Raw genomic sequence first — 25,234 nt, forward strand, 5'->3', positions numbered from 1 at the left:
GGCCAGGTGAAAGACAAACCAAAGCCAACATCAGTGTTTCCAGGGTACTCGGCGCCTGTACAGCCTTCTGCTAACCGAGAGCTGCAATCGCAAGGAAGCAGAGCTGAAGAAAAACACCGTCTGCCTTAACGCTGCATGAAACAACAGCTCTCTCAGGACAGACCTCAGTTTTGGGGAAAGAACTCATGGGTTTTATGTTCAACCTTTTTTTTGAACGATTTTTAATTTAGCACCCCGCTTCATGAAGAGTAAGAATACAATAGCCTGAGGAAGGGGCAGCAAGATGACATTACGAAAGACACTGAGTTGCTGGAGCGAGTCCAGAGAAGGGCAACGAAGCTGGTGAAGGGTCTGGAGCACAAGTGTGATGAGGAGCGGCTGAGGGACCTGGGAGTGTTTAGTGTGGAGAAAAGGAGGCTGAGGGGAGACCTTCTCGCTCTCTACAACTGCCTGAAAGGAGGGTGTAGCAAGGTGGGGGTCGGTCTCTTCTCCCAGGTAACAAGTGACAGGATGAGAGGAAACGGCCTCAAGTTGTGCCAGGGGAGGTTTAGATTGGAGATCAGGGACAATTTCTTCCCCGAAAGGGTTGTCAAGCGCTGGCACAGGCTGCCCAGGGCAGTGGTAGAGTCCCCATCCCTGGAGGGATTTAAAAGCCATGTAGATGTGGTGCTGAGGGACATGGGTTAGTGGTGGGCTGGGCAGTGCTGGGTTAACGGTTGGACTCGATGATCTTAAAGGTCCCTTCCAACCAAAGCGATTCTGTGATTCTATGATGCTCCTGGAGGGACACGCAGCTCCCAAGCCCAGGCAGATGTGCTTGTGCTGGAGAAGAAGATGTGCAGAGGCAGTTGTACAACAGAGCTTTATAGTCAGAATGGATTGTACCAGGTTTTTTTCAATGCAAAATAGAACATGACCCAAACTCTTCACAGAACAGAAGCGCTTTCAGGAACGCAGCCAGCTGAGGCTCTAACGCCTGCCTGCCCTTTCCGGAAGAGAGGCCACAAACTGGTCGCGTCCCAATCCCCTTTTTCCTCCCCAGACGTGCAAAGTTTGAACTGTCCCATGCAATCTCCCTACAGTGTCACAGGAAAAGTGGTGATGCTCAGAGAAGTCGGCAAACGCTAACAGCAAACAGACCTGAACAATATACTGCTCATGCAGCAAAAGAAACCCAGTTTGATTTAAAGGGAAACGGTAACAAGTGCCTTTTGGGGTCTGGGGGAAAGAAAACAAAAATGGAAGTCACTGCCTGCTGTTGTAGCCAACTCTGGAGTGGGTAATGGATCAAAAGAACACCTTCCTTTATAGGGACGTAAAAGGAAACCCCAGTTTGGATTTCATGGCTGATATTTTACAACAAAAAGGGGAAAGGGAGAACAAAACCAAACCTCAAATGAACCTGCAAGCAACAGGGTAATCTAATGCACAGATCCTTGAGGGAGCTTCACCATCTGAGCTGCGAAGGGGACATCAAAACCAAAAGAGAAGGGGGTACGGAGAACTAACGAGCTCCGTCAATCACAGGGGATGCTCATTGAGACCCAGGCAAGTGCCAAGGGCTGGCCTGTAGTGCCCAGCCAACGGCAACCAATGCTGCTGAGCAGGCACCAATGCACGTGTCTAAGTTCAAAGCAAAAATTAAAAGGCTTCCCAAACTCACGGGATAGGAGGAGGCTTTCCACCTGGGGCAGGGAAAGGCAGCACGTTGGCTGCTGGGAGGCTCGGCCCAGTAAACCCAGCTGCAGTGTGGACAGAAGCTGGACCAGGAAGGATGATGTCTGAGCCACAGTGGTTGTCACCTCCCGGTGTAGAGAGGCAGCCCATGTTTTACAGCGTGACTGTAAAATGCCTGAGAAGCAAATGCCTTGCCATGCTAACACTTCCCTGGAGACAGTTCTGAAGCTCTGGATATCTTCATTTCCACATGAGAGTCATGTCCCTGAGAGGTACCGAAGGGAGGGGATTCTGGTATATGCAAATTCAAGGGTGGGAAATGCAGATAAGCACTGATTTTTCTCTCTCTTTTTCAGGTTAGCTTCACACTTTGCATTGTTTTCCCAAACTGCATAGCAGCTTACGTGTAGTGTCTGAGACACTGGGGCCACGGAAATCAATGGGGCTTCATGAATTCCAACAGCAGCACCAGTGAGTGCTAATTAAGCTGCTGTGCAGAAAGGTCCCGTTCAAAGGACTCCAAAATCACACACGCTCTCACTCTGGCCCTGCGGCTGCTGTTTTAGAGAGCTGTACCATAGCACGATCTGCTCGATTTAAAGCTCATCAACTGCTGGGTGGAGCAATGGCCAATACCACCTTTCTCATTAAAAAAATAGGAAGGAGAAAAAGTTAAAGACTTGAGACAGGCGAGCACGATGCATTCATGCGGCATGTTTTGGTGCGCTCCTCTTAACAAGACAGGAATTTCAGGTGTGCAGGAGCGGAATATAGCAGGGGCGGAGCGGGAGGCAGGTCCCCTTCGCCTCCCACACCCTGCCAGCTACCCCACGGGGCATGTCTGGAAGGAGGAAAAACGACAGCCTGGAAGCGGGCCTGGGAACCATGCCCTGGACCTTCCCCTCACTCGAGTACATCTCAGCCGGATTTTCTTTGTGTAACGAATGCACCAGAACAGCACACACAGATGTAAAGCTTTTGTTGTGTCAGCTCTGTTTTGAGAGAATATACTGGAAACAGCCAAAGCTTTACACATCTGCACCTGTCCTGGTGGGACTCGTAAGAGAAGATGGAGACAGCCACAACAGAAGAGTTCGCTGCGTGCACGTGCGGCCAGCCTACAGCTCCTCATAGTCCCCACCTCCTCGTGGCTTGCTCACGTTGGCTCCTCCTCCTCCAAGAAAAGCCTCAAGTTCATCTATTTCATTGTTTTTCTCCTTGCTCTTCTTCTTCTTTTTCTTTTTCTCCTCTTTGCTCTCCTCCTTCTCTTTGCTCTTCTTGTGTTTGCTCTTCTTTTTCACAGACTTCTCCTCTTCCTGCAAAATGAGAGAATTTTTATTAGTAAATCCTCTGAGCATGCCAGTAACCCAGCATATATTGCCCTGAAACTTGGCTCTGACGGGAACCTTACTTAGGGTGAAGCATCTACTACCAAGGCTGGCTTGGAGTGAATTCCAGAAGACCCTTCTGCGAGTTTGGACAGAAGAGAGGAAAGACCATCTGGTTTACATGTAGCAGTGGTCTGTCAGGCAGTTTGTGCCCGACTATCCCACAGTATTGGACAGGCAGAAATGTCAAAGACAAAGCCTCCTGCAGACTTCCCTCGCTGCCTCTGAGATCAGCTCTGTCAGGGACACCCCTCTCCTTGGAAAAAGTCATCGTGCTATCAACAGCCTCAGCCCAGCAGAGACGGAACCGCTCTACTTAATTCTGTATTTTACAAACTCCAACACTGCCTTTTCAAAATTCAACTGTTCTAAAAGCTTGCTTTTAAGCTATGACGTGGTTAATGGTCTGCAGAGCCTGGGAGGCACAGATCTGGCTGTGGGATGGGAGGATGGAAGGAAGTCCACCAGGTACACAGAATACGCGGTAGAATGCCACCCCTCTCCTTGGCTGGTAGATAATACGGCAGGTCAGCTCTGAGGAATTAAATAGTACCTCTTTGCTTTTCTTTTTCTTCTTCTTTTTCTCCTTAGAAGCTTGTTTATCTGTTCAAACAAAAAAGAAAAACATTGTTTTTAATCAATTTAAACCATAAGAGATGCAATTCTGCCCTGCCCTGATTTCTGAGAACAAAATGCTCCATCCCGGAGCCATGTGCAAAGGCAATCCCGACTCCTCGGGACAAACTGCACCCCTTTAGAAACCAACACAGGCCCCAGCAGTCACACCCTAACTTAACCAGATACGTCTAGTTTCATTATAAGCATTATATGATCTATGTTATTCTGTGTTATGAACACTGACCTGGATGTTCACTGTACCACAGCTACTAAGAAACAAATAGATACCGGCTCTACAAGCTGGTCCAAAGGCCAAACTGGGGAGCAGATTATTATTTCCAGAACCGAAGAAGAGCTCCTGGGAACAATTTCCCTCTGACCACTAAATATTCGAAGGCAGACAGAAATCCCACCAGGCACTGTTTGTGCTTCTGTGAGTCGGGGTGGTACTGGAAGGACCATGGAGGACACGGTGTCAGCAGATGGGAGCACCCTTGCAGGCTAGCACTCGCTGTTGCTCAAACCATGTAGGGAAATTATATCCCCACGAGGCCAAACTGTCAGTGCTGCAGCCCTGCTCTACAGAGGTGGCTGCCTTCACAGTATTGAATGAGCCCCAGAGTCCATCACTGTCAAATCATTTGTCCCAGGTTACTGTGGTTGATGACTTGGCTGCTAATTAGACCACTGAACATTCACTGCCTTTGCAGAAAAAAATCCTTGAACAGGAGAGTACCTACTTGGCTGTTTCACAGGAGGGTTTATAACTGCACCACGTTTCATGGGTGGTATGTGATTGCCAATCTTACCTACACATTCTTTTCCTTGGTTGATCTGTAAATACAAGTCAGCCATGGGGAGCTCTAATTGCTGTCAAGCTCCAACTGACTGACTACCAAGACATGTTTTTATATTTATCCCAGAAAGAGGAGATAGGAGGAACCCGTGTCGAATTATTAAAGATGCTAAACTGAAGTTAAATTATTGACCTGAGCCTCTGCAGATACACTTGGAGCTATTTCAAGCTGAGCTGTTCAGCAACTCAAAGCGACAAGCCGATGAAGCCATCGCAGCCGTGACACCTCGCTTACACTTTTGGAATAGCTGTTCAAAGAGATCTCTCTCCGGTGCTGTTACAGCTTTTTCTCCCCTTAAGTCTTCAACTTCTCATCTTTCGTGGTGACATCAGGGGCAGATCTATAGGAAGTTGCTTTGCAGTAATGCCAAGACAGCAGAAATTATTTGTGCAAGTAAGATTTGTTCCCTCAGAGGATGAAAAAAAGCCTGAGGAATGCCTAGGTTGTGATCAGAACCCCACCCCACCTTTCTCAAAAATAGAAGAGCAAACTGGCAGGGTATGTCAGAGCATTTTGCTCAGATTGATCCAAATTCTTGAGGGGGTGGACACTGCAACGCTGAGCACCACTTCCCAGGCGTGCAAGGCTAACGAGGAAGCCTTTTATACAGAAGCAGCTTGTGAAAGATGTGCTCCTGCTTCCAGTCGGGACAGAAATAATACACAGCTGATGCCACAGACAAGGCCAGTTTCCCCTCTGCCCCTGGGGAAAAACTTTACGACAGTTATTTATGCCGTGTTAAACCACATTAAAGACTCACACAGGGCACTGCATGAAGTTACAGGGTATTTTGTTTAGTGCAAATTGGTTTGCTTACACCCTGGCACCATTCTGGAAAAAAACAGATGCCTGACAAACAAAATCAGAAAGAACAGAAAGAAGGCGTGACCTTTACCTTCCTCACTGCTCTCCTTGGGACCAGTTTCTTCCAAACCCAAACCGAAGAGATCTGAGTCATTTTTCAGTTTAAAGGAGTGGACCGTCGATTTCACAGGCTGGGGTGGCTTTGCCAACGAGGTATCGTCATCAGATATTTCAGAGAGATCTTCCCGGACCGGGAATTCATTCTAGAGACAAGAAAAGGCAGACAACACAAATCTTTCAACCAAAATCTCTAAGCATTTTGTATACAATGATGTCAGATGTCAGCAGGCGGGGAGGAGGGAAGGCAACGGTAGCTCAACTGAGCTGCTACTGCCTGGAAATCAATGCCCTTGATTTATCTATTCCTTCTCTCGGTACCACTGGCACTGATAACTGCTACCAAAATCAAATTTCTGATGTTCTGATGTAAAAGGATTAAACTAGACCTTCAACTGTGTTAGTGCAACAGCATCAGCCTCTAACTGCCCTAGAGAGGCACCTCTGTTTTGGGGATAATCAAATCTAATAGGGTGAAAACTCACCTTCACACCTGACAGACAAAACCCTTTTCCTGTGTAGCTCTGTGGGGTCTCACGTACCAGAGGCAACACGCGGCAGGGACAAGGGAGCAGTCTGTGTTTGTGGAATAAATCCCTTCACCGAGTCAAAAGCGAATGTGCTCCCAGGGTAAATTTGCCCCTTCAATGTGGGCTAAAAAACAGGACACTGCAGAGACTGGATATCACGCAAAAATCCTGTCTCTACATGACGGGAATGGAAATGAAGTTTAATGATCTGCTGATACCTGCCAACTGATCCTCTTCAGGATTAAAAGGTTAACCACCCTTTCTCACACCCTCCATACTGACCAAACACGACCTCGTTCTGCTACTGACCTATGCAATGTCCCCCTCCTCCTCGCTGATGGTCGTGTTTTCACTGCTTTGCCTGATCAATAAACCCTGAACTTAAAAAGCGTTCACAAGTTGTGGGCATCTCCCTGACGCTGTCGCAACAGCGAGCTCCCTCACAAATCCTATTTCTCATCATCACGTGCAAGAGAAGTAAACTTGCTCCAAATACTTTTGCTTTCATATTAAGGCGCCAGGAAAAGCAGGTACTGAAAATGCTAAATTAATGGAAAATGACTTAATAAACAGCATGACATATAGGCAAGGTTAAAGAAATTGGGACAACTGTCCCTTCTGCAGGATTCTGGAATGATAAAAACACATAAACCCTCCTGAACAACAGCTAACCCAGACACCAGCAGTACCCCTGAACAGCAACTGCCCATCCCAAATGGCTGTTAGCAGTTTCTAAAGACTGCTCTGCTGGCTGTGAGCGTGGATCACTGAAATCAGGGACATTTAGAGCCACAGCAGCAAGTTCCTACGACCCCAGAGAAGATGCTTGCGTTTTCTCCATCAATCTCCATCTCCACATCAATCTCTTCAGGTTGCTTAGCACCTCACTTGCTGTGACTGCCGCTGAGAGATGGGAGAGCAGCCTCAGCACTTCAAGCTCAGCTTCCCAGCAGCGCACAGCGATCCACGTGTGTTATTTACCATTTTCTTCTTCTGGCTGTCAGAATCCTCGCTTTCGAAGTCTGGGTCATCCATAACAAATGAAAGCATCTGAGTAGCTATTGGTCCCTCTTGATCACTGTCAGACTCCTCAGGCTTTTCCTCTTTGACCACTTTCTGCTTGAGAGCATGTCCTTTGCTTTGGGAAGTGGTCTTTGGGGCCTGGACTGCTGCTGGGGTGGCAGCAGCAGCAGCTGGCAGGCTAGTGTTGAGCTTGCTGCTGCTGTTTCTTTCAGACCCAGAACGTGGAGGTAAACTGTCAGGAGGCTTCAGGTCAGTTGCTTTGGTCAAAATTGCTTCACTCTGTGGTTTCAGAGCATTTCTGGAAGACCTGAGAAGAAAGAAACAAGTTGTCAGAACCTGTCCACACTCCCACTCTGTGAAGCAAAGCACAATTAATAGCCGAGCCTGCCTCAAGGGCTGCCATGTGCATCTCAAGAGCAGCAGCAATTCATCCTAGGGGGGTGTATGGTCAAACACACAGCACTCAGAGGCTGAAGATGACCCTCGTGTCCCTGTGAATGCTGATGCACAGGTGCCTGCGCCAGTGGGTCACACCTGACTATCACCCCCAGGATGTGGTATGTGGAGAACATGATCTAGTTCATTGTTCTCCAGCACAGGGTGTGGTGAATGACTTCCACTCCCTTCACCACAAGCCCCGACTCCTCTGTCCTCCTCACACTGCTACAAACAGACGTTCAAGCGCTCAGTTATAGTCGCTTGTTGAAACTTGAGAAAAAACCCGGGCCATTCCCAAGCAGAAATGTACCAGCGACCACAGGAGCACAGTGCTCAAAGGCACTAGCTGTGGTACAGAAAACACTGCATAGAGCGGTGACACCTGAAGCAAGCACAGCCCCAGCTTACAGCTGAAGGAACAGGTTGATGGAGACCCCAAGACTTCCCAGAGGCCGCACAGAAGTCAGTGGCAGGACTGAGAAGAGGCACAAGTTTGCCAGCACAACCCCACACTTCAGGCTGTGCTTCATACCTTTTTTTCTCCTGCTCTGTGTCGATGTCTTCATCAGGTATGAGTACGACCTTAGAGTCCTTCACCTCTTCCTCTTCCTCCTCACTGGAGAGGGTGACATTCTTGCTGGGCACCCGTTCTGCTGCCAGCATGGGCCTGCTGGGGATTTTGTCATCCAGATCCAGGTCATCTTGGAAACCTGCCACCATGGGGTTCGCCCCGGGCACCTCTCCATCGCTGCAAAATAGACAACGATCAGACACAGGACCCCAGGATGTGCTAGGACAGACATGCCTCCCCTTGAAAGCACGCTGCTGCTCGCCTGGCTTTTCCAGCCAACTTCAGGGTCAATGTCCCTCAGCCCAGGGCAACTGCACTGCCCAGCTTTCCCCCTGCACACTGCCCAGCCGCTGCCCCGTCCAGGCTGGACCTGCACCCTGTGGGCTGCAGCGGTGGCACAAGCCCTGTACAAAACAGGCCACAGAAGGACGTGTCAATCAGCAGCTCCTACCACTCAAGCTGAAAATAAGCGGCTGGAAAAGATGAGCCTCAGTGCTACAGAGCAGTTGCTTCAGCTCTACCGGAACATCTCCGGTCCAACACGCAAGGATCAGTCAATTAAACCGTGGGAACTGCCTGCCTTAATCCCCACATCCTGTAATTAAACCTGATCATATACTGCCACTGCTATGGGAATTCACGTGCAGCTATTACCTTCCTGGAATTATTTCTATTTCTCCGGCGCTCCCTGAAGCAGGCACCTACCCAGACACCGCAACCACGCTTTAACATTCCCCAAATTAAATTAACCAAAGGACACACTTTTAGAGTTAGGAGTCTGTTGGACTCCCTGGATGTAACACAGTTACGTGTTCAGAGGCATCCTGACAGCGAGCTTCGCAGCTGAAATTACCAGCTGAGGATTTTTGTCCGGCTGTCCCCAGGACTCAACAATTTTAATACTTTCTGAAGGATTTGCTCATATCAGGAATACAGATATTTTCCCCAGCCTCAGCTGATGAGCCTTTGCATCATCTTTCCTCCTTTTATTTGCTTTATCCGCAACAGATACCCAGCTCCTTCCTGATAGCCTACCACGCACAATAGTCACTGTCCTTCTAATGACTCGATATGGATTGTACAAACCCAGCCTTCATTTTTTTACAGACACACAAAAAATGATTACAGCTTGGAACAGATTAAATTTTAGAGGCATAAAATGAATCTCAAAAACCTACAATCCTTAATCTGGAAGAAGGTGGTGTTCCCAGTCACTAGCACACAGCCAGCACTGGAAGAGACAGCGAAGGATGGTGTGCTGATGGGATGGGAAATGCCGAGGCCCTAACACAGCCCGGATGATTGTACTACTCACTCTGGCTCTTCTTGTGGCTCGTTATTGGTTTACGAGTTAGTTTTAAAGAATTAATACGTCTGCCAACAGATAATGGAGTTATTTGTGACATAGGGGATGCCGTGCTTATGACAACCGGTGCAGCACATGGAGAGTGATGACAATCAATGCTTGTCTGGGTTAGAGTCCTAACATCCACTTGGTCCTTCTGCTTTTGGTGTGGATCCCTCTGCTTTTGGTGTGGATCCCTCTGCTTTCAGGACTCACAGCGCAGCTCCCAGCTAAGCAGAGGCAGGCTGCTGAAGAGCCCCTTCATCATTTACACTGCTGCTCACATAGCGAGCCAGAAAGGAGGCACACAGCCTGTCCCACACAAAGGAGAAGAGAACTGGTGCCTAAAACAGCCTCCAAGGCTGGAGGAATGACAAGTGAGCCATTTCTGAGTCTGCGAAGCACTGGCAGGGTTTCCTCTTGAAATGCACTGCAAAGAAAATGGAGCTGCATCCTAAAAATGGCAGGGTATTGTTCTGAAGTAGCGACACTACGTTTCTTTAACACATCACTGCTCATTAAGCACGGGGACTCTTCAGAGATAGCTGCCACTGTCCTTCTACCACACGAGACTTGCAGCCTTTAAGGCGTTCCCAGTCCGAACAGAACATCCACGTGTGTACACACCCCCCCACACAAAGTGGGTCACCTCTCTTTGCAGTGAATACCCTGCCTCCGTCTACAACTTCCACACCAATTGTTGGGTGACAGCTTAAGAGCAAAGCGACGGAGTGAATGTACGTCAGGAAAATCACTGCTGCAGTACAAACAAGGTCTGACAATGCAAAATTAGTATCAGCTTGTGGTCCTGAGGTTCCAGCTGGAAGGAATTCAGCGCATGCAAAAACAAGCACATTGCACCACTCTCTCCTGACGCGCTGCCAAGCCTGAGTTAACGTTGAGCCAACGTGTTTGCAGGTGCAGGTACCCACCAAAACTGACCACGCTCGCCAAGGGCTGCATCTGAGCTACTGAGCAAAGAGCACGTCGGGGTTTCCTCAGCGAGCCCTCCGTTGTGCGCCCAGAGCGGCTGCCGGTGATGAGACAAATCCTGCTGCAACCTGAGCACGCGCTCTCAAACCTGGATCGACTGTGTTCCACCAGCCCCGCCGGCAGCCAGCAGAATCCTCTTGCCATATCAGTTTTTGGGGCTAGAGAAAGAGGAAAAACCCAAACTCTAGTAAAGCAGATAAGCTGAGGGAATCACACAGGATGAGCCTGCATGACTATATTCTAGGAGATGGGGGTCTTCTAGTGCGAAGCAAACAGCGTCCTCAGGTTCCCTCACTTGGTCTAGTGCAGTTGGGTACCACTAAATAAATAACAGACACCATAAAAGCAAAGAACCAGTTCAAAGCCCTTCAGACGTAAGGACAAGGAAATCTAATCAATGTTTCAGATAAATGTCCAGTGATGCTGAGAAGACAGAACGGGAACACTGTCAGGCACAGCAGAAACTTGCTTTCAGACACCTACAGCACACCCATGGACCCCGGCCAGCCTGACCCGGCAGGAGGGAAGGGGGGAGCCTGTTTGGAGCCAGATTAGCTTCTCCGGTGCAGTCACATACGCACGGACTCAGGGCATCAGGCTAAAGAGCAGCAAATTAAGTTCTGGAAGAGCAAACTGGGAGATTGAACTGCCTTCCTAATTAACCTGTAAGGAAACTGATTTGGGGAGTGCTCTTTATTGCAAGCTAGAGAACCATAACACGCCATTAAACAAAACCCAGGGCTCAATTAATCTCCGTAGATCTGTGCTGGGGTTTAGCTATAGCAATACCAAAAGACATCAGTAAGTGCTGAAAGTCTCGGCAGCTGTCTGATCTTTGGGCAAGAGCAGCCTTGTTCCAGAGGCATGAGCACATTCCTCACTGTAGCACGCTTCAGGAAATAAAAAAAGTGTTTTTTTCTAACATTAGTGCTCCATGTCAACTCTTGCTCCATTGTTCAGAGGCGTTACGGATAGGGAATGGGAGAAGTTCACACGACATCGCTGCAAAAAAAATCAAGAATCCCCTACATCACTAAAACGCACGAGAAATACCGGAGTTTGCAACCTCTTTCTGAAGCTCAGGAAAGAAAAGCAAACAAGTTCTTCCAAATGGAAGCAAACACACCCCTGAGTTCAGGAAGCAGTTCAGTGACACAGCATAACAGCCTGCTTCCAACAACGAGAACAAGACCTTCTCCTCTTCCCCGAGGAGTTGTCCTCTACGTGAGAGAGCAGCTGGAATGCACGGAGCTCTGCCTGGGGATGGATGAGGAGCAAGCTGAGACCTTTTGGGAGAGGATGTTGTGCTGGGTGGCCCTGGTTGAGCAGGGTGGTTGGACCAGATGACCTCCAGAGGCGCCTTCCAACCTCAGCCATTCTGTGATTCTGGGAATGTAACGATCTCTGCTTCACACTGAAACACCCTGCGCACTAAGGTGTTCTCACATGAGCTAACTGCAAGACTCTTCCTTATGGACAGCCAGGCAATTCCTCTTATTTGAGTAAGAGAAGTTCACAAATTCTCAACACACAGCCCATTCTTCTGCCACATCTTCCATGGCTCTTCAGTTTCAGAGCTCACACTCGGTTACAGCACACCTAGAAGAAATGCTGGCAAGCTGCGTAAGCTTAGCAGTCAGATACCTGCTTAAAAATGTTCAGGAGACCTCAACACAGCTCTCCAGTATGTTCTCAGGCTTTGTTCCTCACTCAGATGCAAGGGGAAAACAGCTTCCAGCACTTTGTTCTTTAAAACCAATAAAATCTCCATTAGGTTTGAGTGGTTTCACAGGAGAACTTTTGTGTTCTCTAGGTCAGAGATAAATTTCTGCAGCAGTAGATTTTCTTGCAGCTACAACCACCTACTCACTGCAGAAGCTGATTATTAGGGACAGTGCTTATAGAACTTTTACATGGCTCCTGGGCATCATGGGGTTGTAATTGGCATCCTGAAGGAAATCAGTTATTGCAGGTGATGGTCAGAACCATATCTACATCTCTGAGTTTCAGCACATCTGGCTTATTGTGGTAGGCCCTTTTTGGCAAGAAACAGAAGGTAAAATTGCCAGACCACTGAGAAAACGTGTGAGCTACATAAGAAACCAGAGCAAGACATGGATGCCAAGCTGCAGAGAAATAATGAGCACCTGAATTTGCACGGATGCGCTGCAAGGTCTTCTCCTAGGGAAACAGAGCTGTTCTAACTGCAGACGGTTACCACTGCTGTCAAAGCGTGAAGCTGCGAACAAGTGTCCTCTCTGTGCCCTGTGAAAGCCCAAAGGTGTCTCTCTTTCTGCCCCCACCAGCTCAGATGCACTGGAAGGCTACCAAGACTGGGGACAGTGTGCAGAAGGACATCATAGCAGCCAAGAACATGACTGCTCTACAACCAAGGAGCAGGGCTCCTGCACCACTGTTTGACATGTTTGGCTTTTTGTATAGTTTAACACCCATTTGCTTCCAACGACTGACGTTCTGGAGAAGAGAAGCCTTTGTTAAACATCCAACCTCCCACCCACAGCAAGAACTGCAGCTGAGGAGCTCTAAGGGCACTCCAGGACCCAGTCCTTCAGCAAAGCCCAGGAAGGTCACGCTTGGCTCTCCTGACATTTCCTTGTTAAACACATAAAAATATCCCAGCTCACCCACAGCCATGAGCAAGATGCTTTGTAGGTCAGCACGCTTCTAGCAACCACCACTTTTTTTTTTCTCTCTTTCCTTCTTTTTTTTTTTTTTTTAATAAAACATCCACGTATTCTGCCATCACAAGGGATGATGATTCAGGCTGACCTGCATTAGACAGGCATCAAGACTCACACACAGCATTGATTTAAAGTTCTTGTGGTTGAACTAGAGAACACTGAATCATGACAAAGATGTCAAAATATGCAGAATCCACCACACTCACAGATGAGCTGTATCAGCATTTAATTACTCTCCTGGTTAATCCCGTGTTGATGACAAGAGGCAGTAGGCAAGGACTATTCCAAGCAGAGGGATGAAGAGCCTGTGAGTATGCTTAGGACACCTCTTAAGTGACAGTCTGCTTTCAGACAGCTTGCTGCACATCTTTTGTCTGAGCAGCTCAGTATACACAATCCCTTTTCCCTTTTTTTTGGTTAACAAACATCAAAGCCAGGAACAGAAAAAAAAAAAGGAGAAAAAAAAAGAAAAGCCAGCCTACAGCATAAGCACAGCTCTGCCATTTGGGGGATAGAATTATAGAATCATAGAATGGTTTGGGTTAGAAAGGACCTTTAAACATCATCTAGTCCATCCTCCCCTGCAGTGAGCAGGGACATCTTCAACCAGATCAGGTTGCTCAGAGCCCCATCCAACCTGGCCTTGAATGTCTCCAGGGTTGGGGCATCTACCACCTCTCTGGGCAACCTGTGTCCTCCAACAAACACAAACCCCTTTATAATGCCTCAGGAATGGCAGTACCAGGCTACGAAGGAGCTTGGCCATGCTTTGGGCCTCTGCAGCAGGAAAGTATCCGTTAGGCAAAACTTAATATCCTTGCTAAGTGCATTGTGCTCCACAAGGAAAATATCTCAAATGTTTCAGCATGTTTGGCCAGAAGGGAAATCCCTTCCTGACCCAAAGCAACCCAGTGGTTTAACACTAAGCCTGAAAGCAAGACAGCAAAACCAGGAAGGTGATAACCAGCTTTTGCTGCTGTTGCTCATTCCCAGGGCGCAGTGTGTGTCATTCAATGGGAGCCAGCGAACGCTACGACCAACCGCACCACAGCCAGACAGGCTCAGGGGCAGCTAATTGCTCTGCAGTCACTTTCTGAAGAGTTACACCAGTTTATCCAGGCCCGACTCATCATTCAGACTGCACACCCAGATACGTCCCTGTCTGACTCTCCCTCCATCCTCCTTTCCTTACCTTTCACTATCGACACGGCGTTTAGTCTGCGCTTTCCCTTTGTCCTTCTGTGGGGCTGGGTCTTCTAGAAAGCTGTGGTCCAGGCTGTCATCGGGAACAAAGTCCTCCACGCTCTGTACTTTTGCAGGGGCTTCAGGGTGGGGAGAAGGAGTGGCAGCAGCAGCATCTGCATTAGCAACAGCAGTTGTAAAACACAGGATTGACCACAAGCAAGACAGAAATTTGCTTTTTACAGGTCTGTCCTTCCCAGGGTGGCAGCAGCCATGAAGCAGGACCTTGGCTACACAGCAAGGGAAGAGAAAGGGTGTGAACAGGATACTCAAACCAGTCCAGAATCTTGCATGAAGGCATTCACAGACCACACACAGCTGCTGTGGTTTAAAATGCACCAGGCTCTCAAATAGTCTGAAAATCTCTCTAGCACGGCAGCCAACTCTGCTCTACAGCAAATGCTACACCTGACCACACCACAGCCGGATTTTACACCTATGCTGCGTGCGCTGCTCCTGTGTGACGTCCCTTTGTTATTCTCTTCCCTTTTCCAGGCTGTTCACTTCACCCACTCACCTCCCTCTTGCTTTTTCAACTGTAACTGTCAAAGGTAGGATTCTTCACTGTGCTTTTAGATGCTCTGTGTAACCAAAAGCTCAAGAGCTGCTGCAAATAGAGACTTATTTGTAGAGACATCGTTACCCATCTTCAAGGTACCAGAATGAAATCTCATTAAATAAGCATAACCAAGAAGCCTAAAGCAATTAACCTTTGCAGAATTTGCAATATTCAACCCTTTTCTTCTGCCTGGACTGCACTTCGAATCTAGGCTCTTTTCTTTTGGATAAACAAGATTTGTATTTTTTTTTTCTAGATTTTGCTCTACTAGTATAGCTTTCAGATCACTTTTGCATACTAATAACACTCTTACTAATGCCACAGAATAGCGTAGGTGTAAGAAAAAACACAGCCAAAAGAATTACTACTGCAAGACTTCAAGGGAAAGCTTAAATAGCAGCTCCTAGAAAAAACAAGTATTACTTTGTGACAGTGATTTTTCAACTACTTTCCAGTTAGCTAGTCCCTAGGTATGTTCCAGTAGAGGTGCAGACCCTTGGCATGCTACATAAACCTAATAACACTGACAGATCAGCTTTTCTTAGCTGCCTTTTGCAACCCTCCTAAAAAGCACCCTTGAGATACCAGGACTTCAGGCCACAAGTCTAAAACCAAAAAAACCCAAAACCCAAAGATTGTAACACTGGTAGGAGACCATGTCTCTTTTTCCTACATATCAATACGACAAAGGGTTTTTTATTGACAAGGGATTTCTAACATTTGCTCCTCTCTGTTTCTGGGTAGGAAGAGTCATGACCCAACTGAAACGGGTTGATTCAGGATGCAGAACATTGCATACAAATCTAAACCGGAAAGATTTCAACATCTGAAACTGCAAACCCTGTTCCACCTCCTCCTTCCTTTCTTCGGGTGTCTCAAGAGGACCGTGAGCTCTGGGGATTGACAGTTTTAGAGGGAAGGTATTTCCAACCATGTCATGCTAATGATTTTTAGGCAGTGCCAGCTCTGCAGCTCCAGTTAGCTTCGCAAACAAAGCGAACATGACAGGCAAATTAAGGTCCAGATCAGTAAAAGTGCATGCAACAAAACCCTTGATGCCTCTGCCCTGCAACTTCACCCGGCAAGGGTTTGGACTGAACGCTGCGCTACTCTGCTCCATTGTGTCCTAGCGCTAAGGAAGAAGTCACGGCGGGCTGCCCTCCTCCTCAGACCATCTCCGAAGGAGCGTTGTTTCCCCAGAGGGGAATCCGCTGCAGAGCCTGGACTTACGTGATCATTTCTGGCTGAATAACCTTTAAAACCAGCACTCCGCTCTTCTCCGTTAACACACAAGAGCCCCTTTGAGCTGCCAGACTTTTGTGAAGACCCAGCTTCAAATAGCTTCTCTAACAATTTTTCTTGCTATTCAAGATGTGTATGTGCTTCTGGTGAGAAGCTGACAGCTATTTTATTAGTGTTCCCTGCATGTTCAGTACCTTCCTCCTGAAGCATGCTACAGCCACCACCCAGCTGGCTGGACACAGTCCCCATCCAAGCCCAGCACAGAGACAAACCACAACATCAATCAGGAGAAAAATAGAGAGCGACAGCGCAGCTCTCCGCTGCACACACTCAGAGCCTGTGGTCTTCAGCCACCTGTCTGTTCAGCCTTTTGCAGGGAAAAAATGAAAGGAAAACAGAGAAATGCCCACAGGTGACACCCTGCCTAGACACTGAACTCCAGCACCTACCTGGCTGGGGAGGAGAAGGGTCTGACGCAGGAGACGTCCCAAACAGACGTGAAATAATGCTGCGCTTCGGTGGTGGGACTGCAGCAGGAGGTGCTGGGGAGGCTGTAGCTGGTGGAGGCGCATGAGGCTGCTGGGCTTCAGCTGCAGGCACTGGTGAAAAAGACGGGGGGGGTTCAGTGGAGATGGTGGAGCTTGTGGGAAGTGGCTGTGGCGGCTGAGGGGTGCCAGGGCTGGAGCTGCCCGTCGATGTGGAGCTCGGAGGTACTACAGGTGACTGGGAGCCAGAGGAAGGGCTTTGCCCGTTAGTTGTTAGTGGCGATGTGTGTCCTCGGCTTCGGGCTTCCATCATTTCAAGGAAGCTGCAGGGAAGATAAATTGCAAATATAAGGAACGGAGAAAATGTGCTCAGGAGAGCACCGAGCATGATGCTGGGCTGCTTTGGCTACGTGCTGAGCTAGGAGGGTATGGGTCTGCTTTCAGTGATGCCGCAGCTCCCTGGGCCACAATAAATCTGGTTCACCCACGTCAGCTAAACTCACCCGATCTGCACCATGGTGTGGAGAATCCCCACCTGCTTTGCACTGCAGGATGAAACCTCTATTTGCAACGCTGGGAACTCCCTGCATAGACAGACTGTAACAACATGCCAGGGCTTGAAACACAACCTTAAGTCAGCTCTTGGACATATGTCTCTAAGGGAGTAAGTGCTACAGGAATGGCACATTTTTAGATTCTGCAGAAGAGATCAGAGTGTTCAAGAAAATTCAAATGCTATAAAAACCTCTTCTTTCAGCCAAGAATGGGTTTGAGAGGAGAATCCTTGAACATCAAAAGAAAAAGCTATCCAGAGGGCTCACAGAGGACTGACTGCAATTATCCTTCTCGCAATGTGCAGACACACAGGCAGTCTCTCCCCCTGCGCACACTCCCCCTCTGTGTGGGAGGCAGTGAAGTCAAGCAGCAGAAGCTCTGAAGCAAGTTGTGGTCCTGGCTGGATTCCTGACTAGAAGGGCATTAAAGCCTGCACTGCTACAGAGGGTGAAACGCTCTGTCCTTTTCAAAAAGGAAACCAAGCCTGATCCTGCTGCAGCCTCCTCCTCCAGTCCATTTGGTCAGCAGTCTTTTCACGAGCTGTATGCAAAGAAACACTAACAGAAAGACAGGTTCTTACTATGAAATGATCTCAAAATAAGATCTGCTCCATGCAGCACATCCGAGAGATAGAAAGAGGACACCCAAAGTGAAGTATCATGTATAAAATCTAGCAAATGTCATGGTCTCGCCTCTTATTTCATTAAGCCTAATGAGCACAGAGGCTCTGGGTTCACTGCTTCTGCGAGACAGACAGACTCGGTTGTGCTGCAGGCAATGAGTATGTCAAAATAGAGACTCCCAAGAAGGAGCACAACCTCTTCCTTCAGGGACTTGATCCAGCCAGACACCTTCACTGGAATGATTGTTAAGCAGAAAGCAAACAGCAAGGGCTAAAAGACTCTAAACCCCCTTGAGATATCACTTCCTATTTTAAGGAGCAATCTGATATACTTTTAAGGAACAAACTAATATACTTTGTGCCCAGCAGTGTTTGGAGCCCTAGAGACAACATCCCCAGGAAGCTGTTACTTGAATTGGAAAACCAGGAGCCCTTCCTAACTAAGGAACTGGTGAAAGTGGAGATAAAGGGTAGCATTAAAAAGCAGCATCAGCTAGAAGAGAAATCCCTGGTAGAGTTCCTCAAGGATTAGCCTTGAGATGTATTTCAGCATTTCAAGGAAGCAACACAGAGACCAAGGAAATGCTCATGAGGTTGTAAGTTGGGAGGGAGCATCAACAGAGAAGAGAACAGGGACAAGATACAGAAAGAACTGGATCATCCTGAATAACAGAAATGGGAAGAAATTCAGCAGTACAAAGGAAATAGTCATCTGCTTAAGGGCTAGGAAATAAGCGTTCTTGCTCCAAGTTCACCACACGAGAATGGCTAGGAAAGACTCGCCTCGCTCCAGGACTAAAGGCTGCAAACACAACACTGCCTGGGAGGAGCAGAAAAGGAGCCTGGCTGTCGCATGGCCGTCCACTGCCTGTCCCCTGAGACCGCTGTCAAGGCATCTAAATTAGTGTCATGCTGTAGTAGCCTCACTGATGCTTCCACCAGGATCTGGGACAAGGCTTATGTGCTTATTCCACCCAGCAGACTGGCTACAACAAAACAAGCTCCTGGCAGAGCTGAGATCAGAGCATGCCACAGAGCATCCATTCCACCATCCTCCCTCTCAGGGGACTAGTAGCTGGGGTGAGCTGTGCGACAACACGTTCCACTGAAAACGAGGCATGGATTTGTCATGCACCAAAGAGAAAACATAAAGGAGCTTAATTCTTACGCTGAGCTCTGTGGAGACTGCATCAGGTTTGTTTGGAAGGTGCACAATGCATCACACACGCCGCAAGAATATAACAGTGTATTTTCAGTGCATCTCTGTCACTGCACTGCAGGGCCAAGCAATTCACATCACTCCTTTCTTGAAGAGGAGGTCACCATACATACCATCCAGCATCCCTCAAGGCAGACCACACAAGGCATCTGTGGTGAGGGAAAGATAAACCAAGGGTACCTGCAATTCAGCCCTTGACCAAGAAAGCAGATGCTCTGAATCCACACAGCCATGTGAACTGCTATGGCCTGAAAAGCCATCCACGAGACCTGCCTCTACAGGGTGTGCGGCTCCACAGATCCACGCCAGAAGCACTGAGTGCTAACTTCTGTCATCCCTCCTCTCTGAGCTTTGCTTCAGGGCTCCCAGGGAGCCGAGGGCAGGATGGCTGAATAGCTCTGCTTTGTGGTACTCATTCCTCCTGTTTATAGCAACAGCGATGCTGGCTGGAGCCAGCTTGGTCACCACCGCATCCAGCATCCAAGATACGGATGCCAGCGCTGCCCGCATCGCTATCTGGCTGAGCTGAGCTCTCTGACTGCCTCTGTCAGCACCTAAATCACCAATGCTACATGAAAACACAATTAAACAACCTCCGAGTCTCTGGTCAGGACACTGGGTCCCACCATCGAGGCAACTAGGTGACTCAGGGAGGATAAGATGATGGTACACTGAAGACTAAGGAACAAGGATCCTGTATGAAGTATATACAAAGTACATATATAGTCATTTTAGGATACAGAATATGAAGCTCGAAGAGTACTTAAAGCTGGATGCAACAAAGCTCAGGACACTCTTTACCATATCAGGGTATTTGAAGATTTACTGTACTTTGTACTACCAAAGCTGCCCATTTTGGAAACAACCTGCTTTGTTCCAGGCAAGTAGCCAGCTCCAGAGGGAGGGAGGGCTGCGACTACCACCTGTTTCTCCTGCAGAAACACATGAATTTTAAGAGCTGGAGGGGAAAAAATGCTACATAACTGAAGTATAAAGAGTGTCATCCTTCCCTCCAGCTCAGCTCGTTTGGAAAGTAACACACACGCAGGCTGCTTCTGCACCTGTGCTCCTGTGCCTTGCTCACCTACATTATGTGAAGGGCGTAAGAACAAGAGACAGAAAGTTATTTTTAGTAGAAAGACACAATGGTTATTTGGGGACAGCACGACACGGGCTCTTACCCCAGCACAGCACCAGGGAGAGCTGTGGCACGTGTGCTTCACGTCACCTTCCTCATCCCCAACGAGACACGTGGGCCACGCTCTGTGCTGTGTGCCATGACACCGGGGAAATAAGGATGGTCTGAGACCGGTTTTACATGGGCTGCATAAACCAGCTCTGCTGAGCTTTCATATTCATATCTTCTTCCGTGAAAGAAGTGGGTGGAAAAACAGCATACGTGAAAACGCTGCCAGCAAGCTCTCAGTAATTTCCAGAACGGAGGTGTCTAAGCATCCTCCACACTTTGAAAAATACTACATAATGCATGAATGCTTTCTCTGGCTTTACACACACTCCTCAGAGGCACAGGCGGGGCTGTTTTGGGAACACACCAGGCCAAACCTGCCACGTGTCTGTTTTTTCTCATATTCTATACAATCTGGCCACTGCATTCCTCTTTCTATCCTTTTTGTCAGTCTGAAAGGACTGACTCGAAATCTTACTGTGACACAAGCAGCTTCATCTCCACACTAGGTGTAGCAGACCAGGACCTATAAAAGCACAAGACAAACTCATGCTGTGACCCGAGTACGCTTGTTCACTTGGGTTACAGGGACAGCAAACGTGCCACGCAAGTCCAGACAGGTTATCTGTCCTCACACACGTGTGCTCCTTGTTTGCCTCTCATTCCTTCTGTTTCAAACCAAGTAACGAGTCCACATCCTCAAAATCCCTGAATAATTCCCTGTCAGTTGGACCTGCTCGCAAGAGGAGACTTCTATGCAATTTTAAAGATGAACATGCTCTGCGGGAACAAAAATTCATCAGGGCCTGAGGGTACTGTTGCTCTGCTCCCAGAGCAAACAAAAAAAGGCACAAAAGGACTTGTTAGCCTTTCAGTTCCTAAAATTGTCACTGCTCATGTTCATTTACTATTGAAGACGGGAGCAGCCTGAAGCTTTTTGGCTCCCGGTTCTAACATGCTGTGATCAATTTTTCCAAGTGTATTTCATAGGGCAAGAAAAGGCTTTGGGTTATTTTATTAATTGTGAAAAATGAAGATTAATAGGCCATGTGACATCAATTTAACCGGGGTTATTGAGGGTTAGATTTCCACAGGTTTGCTTGGGCTCATTAAAGGTACTGAACCTGATTCCCCCCTAAGCCCAGGTCCCTGAATGTGAAATCAACTGCCAAGCGGGGTTGAATCCTGCTGCCCAGGCCCTGGAGAACACAGCCCCTCCCCAGGAGCTCCGCAGGTTTTCCACTTGACACAAAATGGATGCAGCAGGACAACCCTCCCCTCCACAACATACAGGACACACTCCATGTTCTCCACTTCTCTAGCAAGATTGATGACAATTAATTAGTTGCAATTAAGTCTTAATGCAGCCCCACACAAAAAACATGACCTAGAGTCCCACCTAGTACATGCTGGCTCCTGATCTGCTTGATGGCAACAGTGATTCACAGCAAGCAGAAATGATAAAGGTGGGGCAGGGGGAAGAGAAAGCAAAAGTGGTTTTACTTTCCTAACTGGTAATTCAGCCTTTAGTCAGTGTGATTCCAGACCTGTACTTTAATATAGCTGAAGATCCAAGAGAACAGCTCTAGCGGCAGGTCCTCCTGCCCGGCGGTGCTGGTGTCACTCAGCACCACAGTCTTTGTGAAACTATGAGCTGTGCTCAATGCAGAAAACACAAACAAGCCAATAAAACCCCCAAACCCAGGCTATGACTTTGTAGTGAATAAAGCTGTCTAACACAGGGAGCGTGTCTCCCAAAAAAGGGAGCTCTCATGAGGAGGATGCAAATGCCTTTTGCACTCACTGGTCCATCATCCATAGGACGAGAGGAAACGGCCTCAAGTTGTGCCAGGGGAGGTTTAGATTGGAGATCAGGAACAATTTCTTCACGGAAATGGTTGTCAAGCACTGGAACAGGCTGCCCAGGGCAGTGGTGGAGTCCCCATCCCTGGAGGGATTTAACTGCAGAGTGGTGCTTAGGGACATGGTTTAGCGGGGAACTTGGCAGTGTTAGTTTAACGGTTGGACTCAATGATCTCAAAGGTCTTTTCCAACCTAAATAATTCTATGATTATATGACCTTCCCTACCTGGACTGCAGCACCTGGCTATCCAGCATGATCTGACAATGCAGATGACAGCTGTATGGCACTGCTGGGGAAGTACCCAGAAGGACTTCCATCACGTGGCAAACATGGGACAGGTCCTGCCGCTGCAGAAGTTGTAGCTCGGAACATACAGTATCTCAGATAATCTGAAGTTCAACTGCTCTGAATGTATTTCTACAAAGCCTGACTAACAGTTTGCTTAGGAGCTCTTAAACACAAGGAGTAAATAATGTGAAAACTCATTTTTTTATGAACAATTCCTGTGAGGAAGTTGGACTTCACGTGCTTATACATCAAACAATCACACAGTGGTTTATAGACCACAATTTCCTGAAGCTTTTCAAAATTAAGTGTGAAAGAAGATGGGATTTCTCACAAAGAATAACTTAAGTATTCCTTTTGACTAACTTACATTAATCCCTAGGTGAAAAAAAAAAGTTAATTCAAAGAGAGTTGATTACTTAACCCTTTAAATGGTTTTTGATATTAAAGAAAAGAGTAATACTAGAAAAAAGGCAGCCAAACATAAAATCTCATGAAAACCATACATTAAATCTGCTTCTTATTAACTTTTGCAAATGTTTCCACCAGCAGCTTATTCCTGAAAAAAATTAATATGCAGGAAGAGTTTCCACAATTTCCCAAAAACTATTTCTCCATGTGCACCATTCAGTGAGGGAACATCCACACCGAACACAAAGTTTTCTTTGTGATGGAAGTTAAGCTGGGTACAATTAAGAATGGAAAAATTGAGCAAATCATGTACAAATTCAGAACAGAGTAAAAAAAGTCACTGCTGTTTGTTTAGTAAGAATTCAGGAACTCAAAAAGGGCTGCAATGTGTTTTTAGCAGCATTGAAAACATAAAACCTGAGAAACCACAGGGAAAGTACCAGAGCAAGAGGTGTGGCAGGCAGAGAGGAGACTAAACACAGGGAAAGAGCTGGAAGCATCTAAATGTGTCGTACAGAGGCAGAGCCCAGGCAGGGCTGCCAAGGGATGGCTTACATAAGGCAGATGAGGCAGCGTCGTGTGCCACCTCGTGTTTTCTCTGGGATCCACATTTTGGAGCAATGACGTTCTGTCCTCGGGTACCCAGCTGCAGCAGGAGGAAGAGCTCTTGTGCTCTTTCTGTTCTCTGATCCAAATTTAGCATCAGTCACTGTGACAGAGCAGCTACTAGAAGTGCATAAGGGTGAACAAAATAACCGAGATGTCCTAGCACTGTCACCTCGCCTTGCTCCATGGCCTGATTTTATGGCAGGAAAGCAGGAATCACCCCGGAGGAGGTGGCAGCAGGCACACGGTGGCCTCCAGCCCCAAGTGCCTGCTGACACCCCCCTTGCTGCACAATTTGTGCCAACAGCAGAACTCCAAGTACTGTCTAAACTGAAGCAACAAATGCAAGGGCTTCACATCTGCCAAGGGTCAACAAGTCACTCTGCACCAGCACACGTCCTGTATACAACAAGGCGAGTGTCAGAGGACAACGCACCAGGTGCTCATTTTGACATCCACCGAAGCAGCGTCTTAAACATGACAATCCCAAAATGATGGGCATCTGACAAGCAGGAATGCAAGGACCTTCCCAAGCCCCAATTATGAGTACGGCAGACCTGCCTCACAACTGCAAGCTCTAATTCCCACCACACACTGTCATTGTGTCCACAGACACTCTGTTCACCAGCCTAAGCTGTTTACTAAGAATCTGAGCTTTACCCAAACCTGAGTTCCCTGCCAGATGAGTGGGGTTATTTCTTTAAATCATGACTTTGGCTAAAGGACTTGAGCCTGAAGAGCTCCTGCAGGGATAAAAAATGAATGTAGGAAGAGTACACTTTTCAGCTCTGGGGTTGAGGTAACCCCTCAGCAGCTCATCTGTTTCAGAGAGGTGCCACTGAAACAAGCGGACTCTGTTTCTACCTCAGAAATCCTAAAATACCACTCTATTTTGGTCAGCGTGATCAAAGTACTCAGACATGACATGGCCCGCTGCTCTTCTTTTGGGATCAGTGGCTCAAGGGAAGAAGCATCCAGGGATATTTTAAAGGCCTTTCTATAAAGAAGTGTTATTTTCTGAAAGCAAAGAACATTGGTCTCAGTACACAGACGTAAATGTGCAGTAGCTGAAGTGAAAGCAGAAGTTGGCCAGCTGCATAAAAATGGCAGTTTATTTGCTAAACCCAGAATCCTAGGAAAAAATCTTGCTTTTAACATTTTAGCAACTCCTCTTCTGTCAGGTACCACTGCTAAGGTATTTCTTATGCCATGTTAAGCCAATTACGAGCCTAATAGTGCAATTAGCCACCTGCAGTGCAAGCCCTCCCCAGCAGCTGAGCAGCAGTCCTTGCTACAGCACACTGCTCTGCAGCGCAGGAGAAGGGCAGCTCCTCTGCCCCGCCAGGCAGTGGGCATCTTCAGGTGCACACACCCCATCTTCTGTTCTTTCTGTGCTCACGAGCTGTTTTGGAGAACGACAGGGCACTGACACGTGGGTCAAATGGTTATCTGACTTTGGAGTTTCTGCAGATGACTCAGGAGCTTTTCTTGAGGTGATGCCAGCCACCACTGACTGCACCAAAAGCTCCTCCGAGCTTGCAAAAGGCAAGAACACACCTTTTGACTTGTTAGTGCGCAGTGCCTAGAGCAATGTGACCAGTCTGGCCCTAGGGTTCTGGATGCTGCCACAGTGCAAGTGATACTCTGTAGTAATCACAGTATTTCTGCAGCAGCACGTACCTAGAACGGGTATTCTCTGGCACTGGAAGCACACCAATATTATCAAATGGGGTATGTTGGTGTGGTGACACCGGATGGGATGATCCAGTCTAATGTCCATTGCTGGAACTAGGAGGCCTTGCCACCCCACTGCTGCCAGCCCCATACTGCTGCTCCTTCCTTCGTGTTCTGGTGTTAAACAGATGCTCCTCAGAGTTAGCCCAACTCAGAGTAAC

The 25,234-nt window shown here is 47.8% G+C and overlaps 1 protein-coding gene across 1 annotated transcript in view; it reads right to left on the bottom strand.

Moving 5' to 3' along the window:
* Positions 1-844: 844 nt before the first annotated feature.
* The window catches only part of RABL6 (RAB, member RAS oncogene family like 6), a 51,025-nt gene continuing 26,635 nt past the window's right edge, over positions 845-25,234 (bottom strand). The window contains exons 9-15 of the mRNA XM_068414017.1: positions 16,556-16,914; positions 14,256-14,421; positions 7,985-8,200; positions 6,973-7,321; positions 5,436-5,607; positions 3,619-3,668; positions 845-2,993 (exon numbers count right to left, since the gene is read on the bottom strand). Of these exons, the coding sequence (XP_068270118.1) occupies positions 2,796-2,993; positions 3,619-3,668; positions 5,436-5,607; positions 6,973-7,321; positions 7,985-8,200; positions 14,256-14,421; positions 16,556-16,914 (1,510 nt within the window). The 3' untranslated portion in view covers positions 845-2,795. The remainder of the gene's footprint in view (positions 2,994-3,618; positions 3,669-5,435; positions 5,608-6,972; positions 7,322-7,984; positions 8,201-14,255; positions 14,422-16,555; positions 16,915-25,234) is intronic.

The sequence above is a fragment of the Nyctibius grandis genome, chromosome 16 (genome assembly GCF_013368605.1).
Source record: "Nyctibius grandis isolate bNycGra1 chromosome 16, bNycGra1.pri, whole genome shotgun sequence".
In the NCBI taxonomy this organism is placed as follows: Eukaryota; Metazoa; Chordata; class Aves; order Nyctibiiformes; family Nyctibiidae; genus Nyctibius; species Nyctibius grandis.